General features: G+C 42.1%; 1 protein-coding gene across 1 annotated transcript; it reads left to right on the top strand.

Moving 5' to 3' along the window:
• The first annotated feature begins 9,172 nt into the window (after positions 1 to 9,172).
• DYNLT3 (dynein light chain Tctex-type 3) lies at positions 9,173 to 17,179 on the top strand. Its single transcript, XM_004754883.3, has 5 exons — positions 9,173 to 9,495; positions 12,098 to 12,139; positions 14,250 to 14,373; positions 15,032 to 15,109; positions 15,396 to 17,179. The coding sequence occupies exons 1-5, from the start codon at positions 9,355 to 9,357 to the stop codon at positions 15,470 to 15,472; spliced, it is 462 nt and encodes a 153-aa protein (XP_004754940.1). The 5' UTR covers positions 9,173 to 9,354; the 3' UTR covers positions 15,473 to 17,179.
• Positions 17,180 to 17,708: the final 529 nt, after the last annotated feature.

Raw genomic sequence — 17,708 nt, 5'->3', positions numbered from 1 at the left:
CTATCTGGTCTTTACATAATTCAATAGATCTTGCTTTCTACCATACTGCCCTATACTGCCCTGCAGCATTCCAAACTAGAGTCCCTCCAGCTGCCCACCTACCCCTAGACCTGGATTACAAACCTATCTAGAGAAATCATACAAATATGTATTCTTACCAATACAAATATATCTCAAGCTTTAGTTGGTAAAATATCCTGAGTTTGACTCCATACTGGAGTAACTCTTCCCTCTCTTCACCTAATAGCAACAACTAAGGTCTATCACTCTTCTAACTGTTTGTACCATGACTTTGCAAACTCCCAGAATCAATACCCTCTTCTATTTATACAGAAGCCATAATATAGGAGCTCCTAGTGTCACTTTTCTTCATCTTCTCTATTCTTTCCTGGAAACTTATCTTTATTCCAACTCTTATTTCTCTCTTTGCAGCTCAGTGGAAAAGTACACTATTTTTTTAAGTAGGCCCCATACCTAGTGTGGAGTCCAATGTGGGGCTTGAACTCACAACCCTGAGATCAAGACCTGAGCTGAGACCAAGAGTCAGATATTTAACTGACTGAGCTACCCAGGTGCCCCTAATTGCCCCTTTTTCTAACTAAAGCAATTTCCTCTTTGCCTTAGTGGTCACCTTGTACTTGTTTGGGGATCACTCTGCATAGGCCATTCCCTCTTTCTACTGTGTTTTTGAACACTTCCTCTTTGCTGGTTCTGTCTCCAGAGCATACAAAAGGACTCGCATCTCCACTACCTTCAGCTAGCACTCTTTCCTTTTATCCATATTCCTCTAGATGTTGCCCTCTATCTCTCCACACTGCGTTGCCTGTCTATCACCATAAAACAACAGATTGTGTTATCGTTATATTTTTCAAATCCTCTGCAGCTGTGGTTCTGACCCCACCATTTCATTGAAACAGCTCTGATCAAAGTCACCAGAATCCTTCTAATTGCATAATTCAATTCATAATTCTTTCCCTGGCATTCCGCACCACTAGCCACTCTCTCCTTGAAACTGTGTCATCAGTCAGCTATTGCTGCATAACAAAGCACTCCAGAAGTTAGTGGCTTAAAACAACAATCACTGAGTGTTTTGATGTTAAGTGTGCAGGTCAGATGGAGGTTGGTTGATGCAGGCTAGGCTTAGCTGATGGTGGCTTATCCTTCTGCTATGTCCAGTGAGCTACCCAGGCTAGTCTTTCTCCTATCAGAGATGCAAGAGCACAGGCCCAGTTGAGCAAGCTGCTTTCCAGATCTGTTTGTGTCACATCTGCTAATGCTCCATTAGGTAAGGTATGTCATGTGACCAAGCCTAGATTCAGAGTGGGAGGGCACTGAAAATTTACATAATACTAGGAGTAGATACAAGGAGGGTGAAAAATTAGTCATTAGTGTAACTTATCTACTCTATTACTCTGCGGATTTTTTTCAGTGTGTGATAATCACTTCTTCTATAATTGCTTTTTCTCTCTCTTTTTGGAAGGCTCTTCTGATGCTCATCTCTTGGGTGTGAGTGTTTCCTCAAATTTCATCCTTGGTGCTCCTTTTTATCCTCACTCCTTGTACCCGCCCCCCCACCATATTCAGGAGTCCTACTTTTATATCTCTACATTTACCACTTCTCTAGCCAAACGGAAGCATCTGTAGCCTTCCACATGCATTGTACTTTTTCATTCCTCATGCTTTTGAACATTCTGGTACTTCTTTCTGGCGGTTTTACCGCCCTTAGCCTGGTTACCATCTGCCCACTTCCACAAGTCAGCTCAGTTAAAGCATCATCTTCCTTTCTCTCATCCCTCCAAGTCCAAGCTAGTGTTACAACATAGCAAGCCATCAACAAACACTTATTGAGATAGTTATTTAAAATAAAAATATGTAATTAATTTTATTCCAAATTTTAAAAAAACCAAAGTCTACTGGGCAAAGACAAAACACCAAAATTTGTTTTAGCCTACGGAGGTACGAGGTGACACAGAAACAGATTTTATACTGCTTTTTCCTCCTACTTGTCTTCAAGAAAAATTCACAATGTGACATTTGATAGCTGGAAGTGAATGATTCATTTTATTTTGACCTCAAATATAACCTCTAAATGATAGGGCTTAAACAGGTTTTTTTTCCCCTAGTGGATGACATACTATTTTCTGAAGCTGACCTTCACTTTCCTTGTTTATATAAATGGTTGAATGCTTTTCTTTTGGTAAAGCACACTGTTTCCAACCATGTCATTGGTATCTCTTATGGACTGTGCAATGCTCCAGGAAATATAAAGGAATAAGTAAGTATAATTCTATCAAAACATTTTCTCCTGTAGCTTCCTCTTCTCAAGTAGAGTTTTATTATAAACTCTCTGATAAATAATTCACTGAGAAATTTACATGTTCATAGTCCCTTGGTAGCATGACACAGTATGAATGCCATAAACTTGACAAGTGGTCAAGGATATAGACTGTGTTGGCCTAGATATAAACAAGCAACTACAGGTAAGTGTTCCAAGAGCACCACAGCTTTGTTGATGAAAGACAACTTATCAGTAAAGACTCACATAGGAGAGCTCAAAAGGAACAAAATAATTGAAATGGTACCATAGAACATTCTGGGTTCCATAACACTACTCTGCTGTACCACACATCCTTCTTAGCTCTCATTCATTTCTTAAAAGAAAATAAAATTTGAGTCTGGCATTCTCTGCTCTAGAAATACATAAGAAGCAGAATAGAGGGGCGCCTGGGTGGCTCAATGGGTTAAAGCCTCTGCCTTCGGCTCAGGTCATGATCCCAGGGTCCTGGGATCGAGTCCCACATCAGGCTCTCTAACTCAGCAGGGAGCCAGCTTCCTCCTCTCTCTCCACCTGCCTTTCTGCCTCCTTGTGATTTCTACCTGTCAAATAAATAAATAAATCTTAAAAAAAAAAAAAAAAGAAACAGAATAGAGCAGGTCCCTGGTTGGGAGGTTTACACACCTGCGTGACAGATACAAGACAAACAGGTAAGCAGTTCTAATAAACCCTAGAAGGAGTGAGATGAAAAACAAAGGAGAAAAAAGAAGAAAAATGTTTTTCCATACTCTGTAAGAAAGAAAGAGATGTCAAAGAACTGGCAGAGGGATTCCTACTTCTGTGATAAGAGAAGCAGAGAACAGCGAGGCCTGCAAGTGTGCTCTTATGGAAGGTGGCAAGGAGTGAAAGGAGGCCTTGGGCAATGGATTCCATTTCCTGGTGAAGTGGGAAGCAATATGCAGATAGTGACAGGAAAGTTCTGGAGTCACAGGGTTGGAGAGTGAGAGAAAGCGTATAAGAGCCGAGGTGGAGAACCAGTGCTGAGCAGACCAGAGAAGTGTCAGAGGTTTCCCCCGCTGCTCTGAAAGGTCTGCTGTGGGTGGAGGCCTGACAGGTATCATGGAGGCGCTCGTCATTCGCTGAGGGGAATTTTCTACCAGTGTGATGTAGGTAGAGAAAAGCCAAATGAGTTGGATACATTTAAGTGTTAAATGTTTAGCTAACAAAGAATCAAAGGAAATAATAGCTTTTCTCACTTTATGATGGTTCCAAAAGAAACAGCCCAAAACCAAATTCCATAATGACTCAGGAGAGATGTCCCTGGGGCAAACCCCCCAGGGAGGGCCTTCTTCCCATTTGAACAAATGGCTGCCACAGGGACCCAATGTCCTCACCTTATAGACTGCCACTCTCCAGGCTCTGAATCCCCCATTCCATCAAACATAACCTAGGGGTGAAACAGAGGTGAGACCTGAGGTGGCAGAAAGCCCTTTGGGAACAGTTTTTCCTGTTCTACATGCCCTTGTCTGTGTCTGGAAAGACAGTTGGGCCTTGAATATTTTCATTCGTGCTGATCCCTAAGTTTTAGAGCTTGGAATAGTGGAATAGGAAATGTGTTTAATCACGTAGTCTTGGCCCATTGTTCAACATCTGTATCATCCATATCTTGACCTGAGGAAGAGGGTATATAATGATGCTTATTACAATGAGAAATATACACACAATCCATTCGTGTCAACTGAGGTCAATCTGTACATGTTTATATTTGATTATGCATTTGAAAACTAGAGATGGATCATGTGTTGATTAAGCAGACATGATCAGCGTTAGTTCTTAGCAAAGGCTTTGTTATGGGGAAAACCAGGGCACAAAATGCTCATTTTGTTCATATTCAGTGTTATTTTCTCCCCATACAAAAGTTGCTTTGTTTTAAAATTAACCACTTTAAAGGTCCTCATCTGGCCTATGAATAAATATTTATAATGTGCTTTGACTATGAAGAGGGTCATTAGCATATAAACTTGGACAATGAATTATTTCCTCTGATAAGGACACAGATCTGTGAAGAGCAAAAATGACTAAACTTAATGAAGGCATTTTATGCTCATAAATACCTTATCCAGTCCTTCAAAATCATCAAGAAATGTCCTTTATGAGACATGGTTTAGAAGAATCACAGAAATTAAGAGCTGGGTGAGATTTAATAGGTTTCCTTGCACCTGCTCTTTCTCTGAATCAGTGCAGAACTGACTCATGAAATACGTTTATTTTTTTTTTTTACCAGTTTATAGTTCCCTTCAGGGCAACAAAGCACCATGAGGGACAATAGGGTCATAGCCTATACCCTGGATCAAAAGGTCAGCATTTCTTTCCACTTAAAAAGAGACACTAAATAAGATTTTCTTTTTACCCTCTGTGATGTTAGGAAATATGCTGAGCCCTGAGATTTGTTTCAAGTTTGTAATTTGTGCATGAGCTGGGGCGTGGATTGCCCATAAAGTGAGTGAAATTTTTTGTTCAACAAACGGTTCAAAAATTGCCCCGTTCACTAGAAATGGCAAGAGGAGGGTCCCAAACACACAAATAAATGAATCCCCTAAACCTTAGCCAAAAACATTCTCATGGCTGTCCTGCAACCGTGTGAACAAGCAAATTACATTTCACCTTTTGCTGCATGAACAAGGACTGAATCGTGATAAAAATTCATGGCACAGACCAGGACAGGAAAGAGGAAAAAACATAGGCTGGATATCTCATACAGAATTTGAGTGTGCAGGAAAGGCATCAGCTTGTATAGGCAAGTCTTTCTATGGAAGAAAGTCTTCCTCTCTATAGGCAGGAATCTATGAGTCTGTAGGGAAGGCATCAGCCTGTAGAAGCAAGTCTTTCTTTTTCTTCCCAGGTGCCTGCTTACCTCCCCCTTGCCCGTTTGCTAATCATGGTACAGCAACCTCGGCTTTGTACTCAGCGAGCCCTGTTCACTCATATCCTGACCACCCCAGTACCAAAAAGCCAGAGAAGGACATCAGATAAAAGCCACAGAAGCTGATGAAAGCATTGTCCCCCTGCTGGGACACCAATACCAAACTTCTTTGACTCCCGGTAATGCCCCTCTCCCCTGGCTTGTAGGCCCATGGCACTGTGAGATAATGGTATAATGAAGGCACCAAGTTCTTTTCAAGTCGTCTGACTCTCTGACCCTCAGTCTCTTTCTTCCCATCGCATTTCTCCTAAAATGCTCACCGCAGTAATTCTCTGACCCCGCTTGGACCTCGGATGCCATGACCCTGTTGCCTTTTCACTGTTTGTTGCTACTTACTCAGCTTGGAGTCCGTGATCTATCAGCACCCTCCCTCCTCTGAAAATGCCTTCAAAACCCACGTTCCTCTCTTCCTCAGCTAAAATCACCTGGAGACATCCCAACCCTGATTAATCCTACTCTTCTCACGCTTCCAAGAGCTGAACGTGACCGGAGCCCGAGGCCTCCATAACCGGTTTCGTGTTGAAATTAGGGCAAGTCCCTTCTGCTCTGAGAGATCACAAAGTTCTCTAACTTCCCATTTTGAATCCAACTTCTAATCTCACTTTCATGTTCCCATCTAACTCCTTCACATCACTCAGATGATCGCTTAATCATTTTTTCAGAGCAGCCTTGCCTTATCAACTCAACCCAAATAGCCTCTCCCTCATCACACCTCATTACCCTCACTTTGCTTAAATCATCTTTGTAATGCTTCTCGCTACCTGATGTCCCATATACATGGATACATATATGTCTGCAAATACACATGAATGCCATGGACACAGGGAGTTTTTCCTGTCTTTCAACTTCAACACTATTATTTTGTGTAAAATAGGATTTGTTGTGGGGACACTACCCTGTGCGCATTGTGGGATGTTCGGCAGTGTCCGTGGCCTCTACTCATTATGTCAGTGGTATCCACACTAGCTATGATGGCCAAAAGCATCTCCAGATGTTATCAAATGTTTGCGGGAGCCCAAGAGGGAAAAATTGCCCCCAATTGAGAACCACTGCTCTAACACAATGCCTGGCACAGAGTGGGTGCTAAGCAAACATTTGATGAATGAATAAATGACCAAATTGTAGGTCACAAAGAAGCCCCAAGAATTAATATGGCTTCCTTCTCTAACTTCTGGCAGAACTCTGTTTAAGTCTTACCAGAAAAAGCCAACTTACCTTGTTTTGGGGGAAAGAGAGGATTTTTCACCAAACCTTCTCAACCCAGACTACATGTTATAGTCACCGGGGGAAGCTTTTGAAAAACTCCTGCTGCCATGCTCCTCTCCAGAGCAATTAAATCAGAATCTCAGGAGGTGGGGTCCAGCCTAGATCATTTTTAAAATCTCCTCTTGTGATTCTGATTTGCAGCCAAAGTTCACTTCCTGTTCTTTTCAGTCCTGCAAAGACTAATTTTATAGCATAGTGATCATCACAGAGAGGACATTTCTCCTCACGTGTCTACACTGGCGATCAGTGCTTTCAAAAGGAAAGGAAGTATATATGAGCACAGTAACTTCTTGCTCCATCTATATCTTCTATTCCCTGTCCTATTGTTGATCCATGTTCATCCTAAATAAAGCAATTTAAAAAGTAGTGTTCTACTCTTGGTCATTAGTTTTGATAAATAGGAAAATGGTGTTACCTTGCAATTTTCTTTGGTAATAATGGTTTGTGCTGTGCTGTCATATTGGGACCAGATAGAATAAAGGCCTTAAAATAGTACTGTGTGAAAGTCTTGATTTATAGTAGCTCGCATACTAGAAACAAAAAGATTATAGACGCATGCCCAAAACAGAACATGTAGCCAAGCAGGGTTAGCACTACAAATTAGAGAGGCCCACCAATAGTCATGAAACATATGATGGTCTACTGGTAAGAACATTAATAACCGTGATTTTAAGTGTCATGTTCAAGTATGCAGAATTTTTCATTCCCAAAGTGGTACCTCATAACTTGAAAAACAAACTCTGGTTCTCAAAGATGAATCATCCTGAAGTGAACTAAATACTTTCTAGTTCTAGAAGAGGTTTCTTATGGGAATTACCTGTTTCACTGTGATTGCAAAACAAGTGGGCATGATACCTGTCCCCATATTGCAATAACTTCGGTATGCAAAATATCCTGAAAAAAGAGAAACAGTCTTCCTCTTTGAATAACAAATGCAGCTTTTCTGCAGTAACTCGGACATGAGGCACAACTTAGGACAACCTGGTAACAAAGTGCACACAATGAAGTACACAGGCCAGTTTTGTTCAGCCGACCTCATAGAACGAGAGCAGAGGGGCGCCTGGGTGGCTCAGTGGGTTAAAGCCTCTGCCTTCAGCTCAGGTCATCATCCCAGGGTCCTGGGATCGAGCCCTACATCGGGCTCTCTGCTCAGCGGGGAGCCTGATTCCTCCTCTCTCTCTGTCTGCCTCTGTGCCTACTTGTGATCTCTGTCTGTCAAATAAATAAAATCTTAAAAAACAAAACAAAACAACAACAACAACAACAAACGAGAGCAGAGAAGGCAGAGATCTGAGATTCAGACGCCCTGGGATCTGGCTAATAACCACGTGTCCTTGCCCAAATTACATGCCTCTCTGAGTTCTACTTTTACTTGTAAAATAAGAGTTGGACTAGAATAGTAATGAACTTTCCAGCCTCAATTTAGGAGAGTAATGGTTGTGATAAGCTGAGTAATGCATCCCCTCCCCCCAACTCCTACCCCACAGAGGATGTCCACCTCTGAAAATCCCTGGAACCTGTGAATATGTCATCTCACTAACAAAAGGCACTTTACAGAGATGATGAAGTTCAGGACCTTGAGAGGGAGACAGGAGGAGAAGATATGAGGATGGAAGTAGAGGTCAGAGAGGAGAAAAGATACTGAATTGCCAGCTTTGAAGATGGAGGAAGGGGTCATGAGCCAAGGAAGGCAGGCAGTTTCTAGAATGTGTAAAGGCAAGTAAATGGATTCTCCCCTAGAGTCTCCAGAAGGAAGGCAGTCCTGCAGACCCATTTTAGACTTCTGCCCTCTAGCACTGTGAAATAATAAGCTTTAAAAATAAGTTTGGGGGCACCTGGGTGGTTCAGTGGGTTAAGCCTCTGCCTTCGGCTCAGGTCATGATCTCAGGGTCCTGGGATCAAGCCCCACATCCAGATCTCTGCTCAGCGGGGAGACTGTTTCCCCACCCCACCCCCCCGCCTGCCTCTCTGCCTATTTGTGATCTGTGTCAAATAAATAAATAAAATCTTTTAATAATAATGATAATAATAAGTTTGTGCCACTTGGAGCCACTAAATTTATGGTAATTGGTTATATCAGCAATAGGAAACTAATTTAGGTTAAGATCTTGGGTGCTGCTATCAGACTCTCTGAGTTTAAATCCTTCTATTATTCACTGGATAGGTGAACTTCCACAAATGGCTTCAACTCTCTGTATCTCAGTGTCATGTTATAAAATGGGATGATACAGTACCAGCAGGAAACCTGTTGGGCTATTTTGGGTTTACATAAGGAAATCCTGAGGATCATCTGGAACTTAGTATACTATCTTTAGATAAATATAATCATTGCTCTGCTAAATTTCATAATTTAGGATATTTGCACCTCCTTTCCTATAAATCATTTCTTTTTATATAGCCATCGAGGAGCACCGGCGTGGGAGCGTTTACTTTTAAGAGTTATGTATATAAACATTGCATTTGAGTCTTACAATCAACCGTGAAATAGGTATAACATTAAATTTTCATATGAGGCTGTGGGAGGTCAGTTCACGCAAGTAATGTAGCTAGTGAGTGAAGAAATCACAGTAGCTTGTTCACTGTTACATTAACCGCGTTTATTGGCTAGATGATGACGAAATAATACGTATACATAAACACAGCAGTGGGCCCTCAGCCGACACTGCGGAGTACTAACACTAGGTCACCCCATCAGACCCACAGGGTCACAGTCCCCTGCGCTTCACCAACCAGCCCAGTAGCCAGGAAGGTCGCAGGCAAACGGTGTCGCGCAGAACCCTCCCGCACCACCGACAAGGTGGCGCCTTTACGACACAAAGGCGGGGCCTTCATGGGGACCGCCTCCCTACATAAATGGAGGCGGAGCCACCTTGGAGGCCCCAGTGCTGCCTTGGAGTTCGACCCGCCCGCCGCTCCGCCCCCCGGGAGAGTCGGCGCCACCATGGAGGACTACCACCGCCACTGCGATGAGGTACCGCCCCTCGGCCGCCCGCGAGCGACCCCCGCCCCCGCCCGCCTCGGCGAGGCGTCTCGGCCGGGTGGTCTCCCGGCGCCGGGGCGGCCCCGGGAGTAGGGGTGCGGCTCCCTCCGGGCCCGGGTCTTCCCCTCCCCTTCTGGCCGGGACCCGCCCCGCCCGGCCTGGCTCCGGTCCCCGGCCCGGCCTAGCCCTAGCCCCCGACCCCGGGACCCTGAGGGTGGGCTGAGAGTTCGGGTGGCAGAGGCGACTGGGAGACCGTGGGCTGGGCGGGGAATCGGGGCCGAGGGGTGGAAGGCCGGACTCGGGGTGCGTCGGTGGGGATGGGGTGTCGGGCGCCGCCCGTCTGAGACTGGCCTTAGAAGCCTGTCTGCCCGGCTGTTTCCTCCGCCCCTTGGCGTACCCGAAGCAGGTGCGGCAGCCTCGCGAGCGAGGCCCGGATGGCAGAGCCGCTCGGTGGCACTGTGGCCTGGGTGGGCTGGAAGGAGGTGGTTCATGGATTAGGAGCCCTTGCTTACTGACTCAGGCTTCCCGGCGCCTCACCAGAACCCATGATGTCAGTTATCTTCCTGTTACTGATGGGGACTCTGACTTTCATAGCGACTAAGTAAATTGCCCAAAGTGAAAACTGGCCGGGATGACATGCTCTATTTGAACCCAGGCCTCTGACTACACACCTACAACTCGGGCTTCACTTAACCTTTAGGACGATAAGGCCTTTTGGATCCCAGCATAACCTTTGACAGGCCTGGAGGGCAGAATAGACAAAAGACATTTTCTGTTCAGCCACAGGTGAATGATGCAGTGAAATGAAAGTAGGCACCTGGAGGAGGTGCCACAGAAAATGGTGTGTTATTAGAGCCCTGGAAAGGGCTTTCCATCCATCTGTCTGTAGGTGGAATTCTGCTGAAGCTACAACCACACTTAAATTCATTACTTTTGTGATGCAGGTAGCAGACATACTTGTAGGTTGCTGGGAAAGTAGTCTTATTTTACAAGTTGAGGCACAAGCAGTTTCACTCTCAGACAGACATATCCCCCAACAACTGCTAGTCTCCTGACTCCTAAGAGGGTTCTGTATGGCAGTACTTCCTAGATATATTTTAAAAGAAATAAAATTACATGTGTTACCATGGCCACCTGGTACTACGTGGTTTTTTGGTGCCCTTCCCCATTGAAGTGAAATGGACATTCATAGGCCACTTTTGCAAATAGATAATAACCTTATTTTAAGGTAAAATGATAATTATGAGAGGGTCAAAATGTGAGAGCTGTTTCCACAACTCTAATTGTTTAGGGTTTTATTCCTTTGTTGTTGGGGAATTCTCTGGTGTAATTAAATGAGTTGAAAATAATTTAAATCTATACTCAAAATGATACTTTTCCAGGATGGGTTTTTTTTTTTTAACTAATTTTAAGTTGCACAGTGAGATTTACAAAAATGGTGATGTCATAAAGCACCTAAAACGTCTCCATGGAAACAAATCACATATTACCTAAAGAGTTTGAGTTTAGACTGCAGTCTTAGTCACATAGCCTGGTTCCCTGCTCTAGGACACTTGGATGTCATTAATAGTTGCTTTTAACTCAGAATTCTGTCAAGCCACTTCACAGCAAAGGCTAATTTGCCAGGCCTGTTACAGTACTAAAGTGACATTAATTTAGATCAAGCATTTTTGTAACCTTTAACTCAGAGAAGCCACATTTTTGTCCCATGTAAGTTTAAAAAACAAAATTGAAAACAGTCTATTAATCAGTTTCTTCTCATGAACCACCTCATTCTTACTTGCTGTGGTCTTTTCCTATATACTGAGGTATGTGTATACCTCTTTCTTTATATCCTCTTCCTGCTATTTCCTGAGCTTTACAATACAAAGCTTCTCAATCTAGGACATCCATCAAATCACCAGTAAAGCACTCTTTAAAAAAATGTGATTGCCAAAGCTATGCCACAGTCCTTATGAATCAAATCTTGAGGGAGGTTGGTAGGGAAAGCATCCCACAACTTTAGAAGTGTTCTCTGTGGGGGGCGCCTGGGTGCTCAGTGGGTTAAGCCTCTGCCTTCAGCTCAGGTCATGATCTCAGGGTCCTGGGATTGAGCCCCACCTCGGGCTCTCTGCTTAGCGGAGAGCCTGCTTTCCCCTCTCTCTTTGCCTGCCTCTCTGCCTACTTGTGATCTCTCTCTGTCAAATAAATAAATAAAATCTTAAAAAAAAAAAAAGAAGTATTCTCGGTGGGATTAGCAGCCTGTGTAGAACTGACCCCTCCTTGGGACACCTGGGTGGCTCAGTTGGTTAAGCAACTGCCTTTGGCTCAGGTCATGATCCTGGAGTCCCAGGATCGAGTCCCACATCGGGCTCCCTGCTTGGCAGTGAGTCTGCTCTCCCTCTGAACTCTCCAGTCTCACACTCTGTCTCTCAAATAAATAAATAAATAAACTTAAAAAAAAAAAAAAAAAGAACTGACTCCCCTTACCACTACAGTCTGCTGTCACTAAGACCTGCCCAGGCCAGCCTAGGGTATTCTGCGTGTCGTCACAGCTAGAAATGAAAGGAAGTCTGTGTTGAAAGCAGCTGTATCTTTTGTTTCCCCCCCTTAGGTTGGCTTCAATGCTGATGAAGCGCACAATATTGTTAAAGAGGTGAGTTACACGTCTTGTTGGTCTTGAAGCTTCCTGTGTTGATGGAAACTTTAAAAGCTCTGTTTTTGACTTCCAGTACAAAGTTAGAAACCTTACTATTCAAACAAGATTTTTAATATTTACTCGGTTTTTATGGGGGTGCTTCACAGAGATGGGCCTTAGAAAGCTGTTTTATTGTATGCTCTCAGACATCCTGGAGCTTACTCTGAAAGTGATATTGGAGTATTAGTTTAGAAAACTAGTTTGCTGTTTTGTAAAACTGATGTTCTGTCTTTTGAATAAAAGAAGTTTTATTCTGGTAGGCCAAATATTAGTTTAAATGTTAATGCTATAAAAGTGTGTGTGTGTGTGTGTGTGTGTGTGTGACACACACACGCTTTTATACAGGTAAACTATATGTAAAATATATGTCAAAAGATGCTAGAAATATGCTTTTGTAGCCAAATTTAATTGAAAAAATACTCACTTACCATCTTATAGACATGGATATGATGCTAAATCAAAACCTTAAGTATTTGAAACATGAAATCTGGTCCTCCTAGTAGGCAAACAAACAAGAAGTTCTATTTGGGAATCAGTTCTGGCAGAGAAACTTGAATTACTGTAGTGGTATACCATACAGACTACACGGTGGGGTAAGGTATTTATGAACACTTTTAATAGTCCTGAGTCATTTTTCACTGTGCCAAATCCCAGGGGGAAATTGAGCTGGCCTAGAAGGCAACCTTGTATTGTAGGTATGGTGGCTGAGGCTGTGTCCTAGCAGGCCCTACCTGCCTCTAAGTCTGGGCTGTATTGGCTTGCCTTCTGGGCACTGAGCACCTCCTCAGTCCATCCTAAGACAGTGCCTCACCTGTCTGAATGTTCTAGGGCACAAGCTCACCCAGAACTCACCCAGGGCTGGCCTTATACAGCTAGGATCAAGCCGAGGTCTGAGAAAGCTAGACAGGCCCCTGAAGATCCTGCCATATTTTTCAAGTTCAGACTCATGTGTTCAAACTCCGTAGTATAGCAGGATGGCTGCAATTAACAACACAGCATTGTATGCTCCAAGCCTGCTGAGAGTAGATTTTAAATGTTTCTACCACAAAGACACAAAGTGGTAACTGCATGGAGGGATGGATATGTTACATAACTAACCTTATTGTGATCATTTCCTAGTGTATCTGTGCATCAGGTGATCACATTGTACACCTTGAACTTACACACTGTTATAGGTCAGTTACATCTCAATAACGCCGGAAGGAATAGAACAGCAGCAGCGATAAGGGTGACGATGGTGATCTGTAAGGTTTCATGTGGGCTTACTCTGTCTCAGTCACTGGACTTGAGCGCTTGACATTCATCTCACTCCATCTTCACAATAACCGGATGAGGATCTTATCTCTAAGGATTAGGAAAATAGGGGCTCCGAGAGGGGAAGTCACTTGCAAAAGGTCACAGTGAGTAGGTGGCAGAAGTGACCTTACACCTAAGATTGTGACGCTAAACCAGTGGCCTTAACCATCCAGAGGTGGATGTGAGTGAGCACTGGAAAATTATTCAATGGTCTTGTGCTGGGGCACCTGAAAAGTGGTGTTTGTTCATTTACTTTTAGTGGCAGGAGGTGGTAGCTTTATGGCTGAGTAATTACATAATATCAACAAACATGTAATTTTTACACATGAGAATTCGCTTTTTAAATTGGACTCCTGCTTTATTTCTAGTATCCGAAACCTCTTCAAAACCCAGCTGTTTCAAAGCCAACCTTCAACCAATTAATATCACCCTTTTTTAATCTCTACTCCCCTCCATAATCCTTTTATGACATAGCTTATCATCCTGATTAGTCTTTCTTGTGTTACAGATTTCTTTTATTAGCTTCTCTGCTAGTTCTTTACAACAGAGGCCATGTCCTATTGATCTTTATATGGCCCATAGTATCTCATAGAGTGAGATGATACATGCAGGAACACTCTGAAAATTCCAAAACAGCTGGAGACAGGACATAATAAAGTATTTACCAGAAGCCTATTTTCTAAGATGCTTTTTGGGGTTATTAATTTTTTTTGTTTTGAATAAATTTTTGCTGTGGTTTGTACAGGTCTTTAACTGTCCTCTGCCCTTTTAGTGTATAGATGGGGTCTTGGGTGGTGAAGATTATAACCAGAACAACATCAACCAGTGGACCGCAAGCATAGTGGAGCAATCCTTGACACATCTGGTTAAGTTGGGAAAAGCTTATAAATATATTGGTAAGTATCAGTGACCTTCCTCCCTGATTTGCTCCCCTTTGTCCTCACGGTCTTCTCTGAACTTAGAGACTGCAAATGAGTAATAGACAAGTTGGATTCTAATAGGATGTGAAGGACTTCCGGCTTACTGCTCCAACAAGAGTATCTGGTAATACCTAAAAGATGGAGAGCTTTCGCTACTTGGAAGCACTTGGAGCTCCTGCCAGCCGCCTGCCTGTCCTTGGCAGCAGCCCGTTTTACATTTGTATCAGCTGCCTTCTTCCACAGAGACCCACTCAGCCCTACGGTCACCCCATCAGGAGCTCCGTGCCTCCCCACACATACATAGGATGGCAAAGAGCCACACGGTAGTCGTTTAGACAGTGTAATCTTTGCTTCATTTTTTGTGTTTGGATTATGCCCAGGGAACGAGGCACGTGATTTGGCCCAGATTTTTCCTGCAGCATAATCACCAGTGGTCATGGCAGTGGGCAACAGACTGGATCCAGTGGGGTCAGAATTGTGGTGGTAGATAATCAAGAGGACTTATTTTTTTCTGTTTGCCGAAAGCTTTGTTTTCTGTTCTTTTTACAGCTTGTAGAGCTCTGAACTCAAACACTCAGATATCTGAGATATCTTTTCCTTTGTTAGTGTTCTCACGCAGCAACTTTATTTTTAGTGACCTGTGCAGTGGTCCAGAGGAGTGCCTATGGCTTTCACACAGCCAGCTCATGTTTTTGGGATACTACATCTGACGGTAAGAGACCTTAAGCTGATTTATACAGAATCCAACTTCCGGCAGGGTCAAACAGTGCACTTATGATCAAATGCTTGTTTATCTCTAATTAAATTTTGAAAAGGCTATCAATAGGATCGCTTTGTACCTAGCCACAAGTATGTCTTCAGAGAGAGATGAAATGTGAAGATTTAGCAGATTGCAGGAAATAATATATTAAAACTGATGAAAAATGTGTATATATTCCCTCGCAATTTCAATATTTTGCTGATATTTCATCTGAGTTCTCGTTTTGTGTGTGTTTCAGGAACCTGTACCATAAGATGGGAGAACCGAACCATGAACTGTATTGTCAATGTTTTCGCTATTGCTATTGTCCTGTAACAGACTAAAAATGTTCGGCCAAAGCCATTAACTTAAGAATTTGTCAGTGTATCCTTTCTAAAAAGAGTAGTAGTTACTTAGTAATGTGTTAGATGACAAGTGTGCAATATGCTTCAAAAGCTACCAATGAAAACTGAATATTATAAGCAAGCAATCTCATAGTGAGTTGGCAGATTATCTCATATTCTATCTGGCATTATTTAAATAGGAAAAATTTATTGTTGGCAAAAAACAAAAGCAAATATGGCATGACATAAAAATATAATCTTATATTTACACCGGCTTTTCACCAGCATGTACCTAGGAAGATGGGAAAATCCGTTCAGATAATAAAATTCTCTTTCATCCAGGGAAGTTAACAGGGATAAATATATGACCCCCCCCCCAAAAAAAAGCTGCAAAGATAAATGTGCAGAAAATAATAACTAGCTAACCCTTCTTAGTTTTTCATTTTTTCTCTTCACTTAGTTGTACATATCATTGAGTAGGAAATAATTCTGTTCGGCTTTTTTTCCCTACCAACTATTACTATAGTAGCAACCATCAGCGATTTATTTACTTTTTTCTGAGAATTGTCAAAACAGTTTTTTAAGTTTAAAATTCTTGGATTTACATTTGAGGGCCAAATAAATCTGGTAACCTGAATTCTCTAGTTCGGCAAAGTTCAAGACCATGTGTGCTAAAAAGTACATGACACTGACAGCCGCCTTACACTGACTCATTTCACGTAGAGCTGACATGTATGGGATCCTTATTATATGCTTATTTCTCTCTCAGCATTGTAATTATCAATGTACTGTGCGACTTCTAAGTTACCTTTGGCACCTGTTCAGTGGGACAGCTAACATATTTGGGGAAGAAATAAAGAATTATTTTACAAGAAGAAAATGAATCTGGTTATCCACATAGAAACAAGCAAAATGAAAAGCACGTATTGCTGATGGAGAATTGTCAGTTTAAGCATTGCTCCTACCAAGTAAAAAAATGCATAAAATATGCAACTATTAGTTAAAGGCCTTACTAGCAGTATAACTATATAGATAGTCAGTTTTGTGATTGGTTTAGTTATAACCATGTATAAGTAATTTGAATACTTACTACATGGGGTTCAAATTGAGTAGAGTCAAGTATAAATTAAAAGTATACAATCATTAGCAGGTTAATGAATATCTCAGGGCTTATGAAATGTAGCTGTATTTATTAAGAAAATAAAAGATGAGAAAATAGATGGTGATAGATAGTTGGTCTGACAACTGGTCACCAAACGCTAAGTCAATCTGGTTATTTACGCTGGAAAACAAAATTTTACGTATTAGCACTAACACTAATATACATAGGGAGTGGAACCACGATTCATTGCATTTTGAGGGGAAAGAAAGGCTTAGTATTAGTACTGACAATATTAAGACAGTGATGGTATTCTTGTAGGAATACTATGTGCATGTTTGCTATATTGCTGAATAATTTTTCAATGTTTAAGAAGAATATTAAGAAAATACAAGGAGAGAGTTTCGTGCGGTGATAGACGTCTTTTGGCACGTCAAAAATTCTCATAGCCATTACCTTTCTTTTACTTTGCACTGCTGGCTTTTGTGCCCTTGAAGATTATAATAGTGACCAAAATATTTGTTTGGTTAAGGCTTGCTTTTGATTATTGTTATTGAGGCCTGATTTTAAAGGAATAATAAATATACCTCGTGAACTTGCTATCTGCTCTGTTTTTATTTAAAGATTATATTCCTGTGCTGTGCTTTTGCTTCTTGCGTGATCATTGAATAGTTTAAAAATGGCATTGTCGGGGCACCTGGGTGGCTCAGTGGCTTAAACCTCTGCCTTGGGCTCAGGTCAGGATCTCAGGGTCCTGGCATCAAGTCCCACATCATCTCTGCTGAGCAGAGAGCCTGCCTCCCCTTTCTCTCTGCCTGCCTACTTGTGATCTCTCTCTCTCTCTCTGCCAAATAAGTAAATAAAATCTTTTTTAAAAACGGCATTGTGCTTGCTTGAAAAAATTCTAAAGAAGAATAAGGGAAAGGAATGTCAGACCACATAGATACAGCATACAGAATAAATACCATTAAAATAGCAACCCAAACCCGGTATTCAACATTACAACATAATTAATAGCTTCTATTTTGTGCCTTTTACCCTGTGACCTTAAGAGAAAATTTCACTTTTAAAAAAGTCAATGTAAAATACATTCTGTAACTATTCATTAGCTTTTAATGACTATTTTTGG

Source organism: Mustela putorius, unplaced genomic scaffold (genome assembly GCF_011764305.1).
Source record: "Mustela putorius furo isolate JIRA1106 unplaced genomic scaffold, ASM1176430v1.1 tig00003836_pilon_pilon_pilon, whole genome shotgun sequence".
In the NCBI taxonomy this organism is placed as follows: Eukaryota; Metazoa; Chordata; class Mammalia; order Carnivora; family Mustelidae; genus Mustela; species Mustela putorius.
This window is presented reverse-complemented; position numbering and strand designations above follow the sequence as displayed.

Coding starts and splice junctions, on each gene's coding strand:
- DYNLT3 (XM_004754883.3), top strand. CDS start 9,355: ATGGGGACCGCCTCCCTACATAAATGGAGGCGGAGCCACCTTGGAGGC. Junction 9,496..12,097: donor ACCACCGCCACTGCGATGAG/GTACCGCCCCTC, acceptor TCCCCCCCTTAG/GTTGGCTTCAATGCTGATGA. Junction 15,110..15,395: donor TTGGGATACTACATCTGACG/GTAAGAGACCTT, acceptor TGTGTGTTTCAG/GAACCTGTACCATAAGATGG.